The sequence below is a fragment of the Heliconius melpomene genome, chromosome 15 (assembly GCF_056956725.1).
Source record: "Heliconius melpomene rosina isolate 202511_hmr_F chromosome 15, ASM5695672v1, whole genome shotgun sequence".
NCBI classification, from domain to species: domain Eukaryota; kingdom Metazoa; phylum Arthropoda; class Insecta; order Lepidoptera; family Nymphalidae; genus Heliconius; species Heliconius melpomene.
The window spans coordinates 2,506,969-2,510,762 of record NC_140403.1 but is presented as its reverse complement, the minus strand read 5'-3'; the positions used below and the strand labels follow the sequence as shown (position 1 = coordinate 2,510,762).

The 3,794-nt window shown below is 33.0% G+C and overlaps 1 protein-coding gene across 1 annotated transcript; it reads left to right on the top strand.

The window, feature by feature from the left end:
* Positions 1 to 2,873: 2,873 nt before the first annotated feature.
* Positions 2,874 to 3,794, top strand: LOC146531291 (uncharacterized). Its single transcript, XM_085198556.1, has one exon. It carries the CDS (start codon positions 2,874 to 2,876, stop codon positions 3,792 to 3,794), a length of 921 nt encoding a protein of 306 aa, XP_085054682.1.

Here is a 3,794-nt window from a genome sequence, read left to right as displayed (position 1 = left end):
TAATCAAATGTTACATTTCTATTAAGACATTAATCTGAGGCGTCCGTTGCTCTAACTATGTTTTAATTACGGGCCACGGGCGAAACAGCTGGATACTGGTAATAATTATAGGCTAAGAGCCGACTGTGTTGCGTTCTACTTGCTTCATGTATAAGAAAATAAATTAAAATGATCTTTTTTTTGTTTCGAATGACAATATGTTTTTTATATGTATTTTTGTAAGATGTCATTATGGAACTTGGTCGAATGGATGCTAAAGATGCCCATATATGAATAGATTATTGTGAATATTTTTGTGTATAGTCAATCAAGATATGTTCTTGTGTAGTTAAAAAGAAATAAGTTATAAGTCCTCTTTATGCCCATTTTGAATCTCTACTTGAAAAGTAAACCAGATCGACTCTGGCAGCAAAAAATATACAAATATTGCACTAATTATTATTTTTAAGCATTTCAATCGGTATTTAGACATTTAAAAAACATTCTTTGCACTAGTACAAATTTTTAGCATTTTAGATCTGATATTATCAATATAAATAAACAATTAAACAATAAATCATTTATTAATAAGTAATATATTATTAATAAATTAAGGCGAGTCTCTCACCAGTATCGAACGCACCTCGGGGCGGATTGACGCCTTCGACCCGCTAACGCTTATGACTCCTAGCTGTTGTAACCGTAATTAGCCACGAAATTAGACTCCAGTAATGATCTATTTAATTATACATATAATCGTATATAATAAATACAAGTGAAGCAATTAAAAACCTTGCCTACTTGGAATCTCCAATATAGTAAAATGCTAAGAGTTCGTAATTTGGAATTACATTTATATCATTAATTTTAATTGTACAGAATATGTATGTTTTACGCCGTCAGAACAAATAATATATATCGCACCTTTAGAATTATAGTGATCTAATAAAAAACAGCTTGATTTTGAGAAAAAAAATAGATAAGCTATATATTTAATACGCATTTACTATTGTATGATTTTGTAAGCCCGATTTTTATACAAAAACGTAATTGTACACATCTTTATTTGACGTTTCCCAAAATTTTATATTTTTAAAAGGTCTCTATAATTTTAAAGGTGCGATATATAATAATAAGTTTAAGTAGACTCTAAATTGTGAAAAGTGTCCTAAGGGCGACTGGCGAGCGATTTTCTTAAATTTGTAATGTTAAATAAACAAAGTATATTAATGAAAATATTAAGCTTACACTTATTAAAATTAAACATAACATCTTTATATAAAAACACATAAAAAATCGAGCAATAAAGAATCACACTCTAAACATGGCGGCTCGAACACGATTCGAATTAATAGCATACCTACTTATCATACAAAATAAATGTAACCATAGCACCAAATCATTCCGTTCCATACAAAACCATATCATTACCGAGCGTATGACATCCATCCTCTTTGTAAATGCCCGCGATTTACCAGACACCTAACTCAAAATGAACAACAACTAGCAATTTGAAGATCTCACGAGAGCGTGAAATGAAGATATTAGTGCAATTTACGAGCCCTAACAACCACCACCAGTAAACTATAACATCTAGGATATATCAATAAACGCCATTAGCATCGATCAACATAACTATCTGTCCTAGGCTATTACTTCAAATTAAGTTAAACGTGCCGGCACAGTGGTAATGATAGCGGAGCGCCGCCTCGAGCGCGGGTTCGAGTGGAATGATAGAAATGGCTGGTAGTCGCTAAACGCCCATCAGAAATAATCACCGATACGCGTTCTTAGCTCGCTGGTGTGTGGCGCTTGAAACGAATATTCATATCGTGCTTCCGTTTTAGCTTTTATTTTTATACTATTTTCTTTTGGCTTATTCTGCTCTCCGCTGTCTGTATTTTTGTATGGATTTTTCGTGGATAATGTGAACACATGTATAATTTTGTTTAAATGAAGCATATAAAACATAATTGAATATTTGTTAAAGTATAATATAAGTAGAAGTAATAAATCTAGTCATAGAGAATATTCCAGTTGATACCTTGTTTAAGCCCAAGAGGGTTGCCTAGAGGAGGGTAAGTATGGGCAGTCTAAAACACAAGTTTAATTAGTTAAATATTAAATATCTTCGCAAATTTAATGAATTAAGTACAAATTACTTGCAAAAAATATCGACTATAGAAACATATTTTTTTATCACCATATGTTAGAGACAAAGATATCAATAGCTTCAATAAAAAATAATGTTACCACCATGGAAAGATAATGAAATCTTTTTAAATGTCCACTTCATCATCAGTTCGTGTAAACTGTTGGACATAATAATAACTTAACGCCAGCCATACATCCCGCGGTCTTGTAGATCTCTCTTCGTTACGAACACTCACGTTTAATATAGATATTTCCCCCCCCCCTCCGCGCGTTCAAATGGATTGCACGCGTTAAAAGTTGCTCCTCATATTGAATTGGTTTTATAATATTTACAGTGCTTATTAAGTAATAAATTTATGTCCAAAAGCTCTCCATATACGTTGTTAATAAGTGAATAAAGAAAACTTGAAGAAATAATGTGTTTTAAAAGTTTAAATAAGGCAGTTTAACATAGTGCGAGTGTATCAGTGACACGACAAAGGACTGATCTTTGGACTCATTAAGCTCATATCGAGTATACGTCCACAATGAACTTATACTACAAATTAGTCTTTTTACGTTGATGGTGCGTTGGACTAGTTACATACGGAGCAGTACTACTCGCTGTTTGGATTAGAGTTCAAACCACAGCTCGTCGTCACTTACTTTATTAAATTATATTTATTTATTTATTTATTTTTTATTTTTTTTTTTTATTATATTGTTTATTTTTTTTCTTCTCAACAAAAATTATTCCCACAATGCCATTGAAACGAACTCCCCCCTCTACATCGTCATCTTCTCCATTGCAACATTGTCTATCGGAGCCAAGTTTGATCAAAGACAGCATGAGCAAAGGTGTAGTTCCCGATGTTGGTACAATGAATGTTACTTCTCGTTCTAAACGAAGACGCTCTCCTTCAGTAGATATCGGAGAGAGATTGGCTTCTTTTATGACAGAGATAAAAGATATTTTGAGTATTTTTAAATTAGAACAAAATCACAAACTTGAAGAGCTCTCTGTAGCCGTAACTGAAATAAAAAGACAAAACAATGAAATTCAGTCATCGGTTGAGTTCTTGTCACAAAAATACGATTCGATAGTTTGCCAAATTGAAAAACTTGAATTAGAACGTCATAAAGATCAACAACAGATACAACTTTTACAGAGTAAAATTGAAAACTACGAACGACTGTCCAGAGCAACTTGTGTTGAAATTAAAAATATTCCGCCAGCTCACGCAGAAACCAAGGATAACTTACTTAACACTGTCACCTCGATCGGGAAACACCTCAATGTATCAATACAACCGTATGAGATAAAGGATGTATTTCGCATCAATTCGCGTGACTCTGCAGCTCGGTCCATTGTTGTAGATTTTACAGGAGTCATGATGAAGGAGAGAATTATTCGTATGTATAGGAAAATTAATGGAGAAAATAATGGATTGACCACAAACAAGCTGGGATTTAATGGTCCGTCGAAACCAATTTACATATCTGAAAGTTTATCGCCCAAGATGAAGAGGCTATTTTATCTTTCTCGTGATTTTGCTAAGACAAATGAATACGCTCACTGTTGGATATCAAATGGAAAAATACTCTTAAGGAAGAAGGAAGGAGAACGTTTCAAGATTATAAAAGATGAGAATGATCTGTCTGGCTTAAGATCCATGAAATGA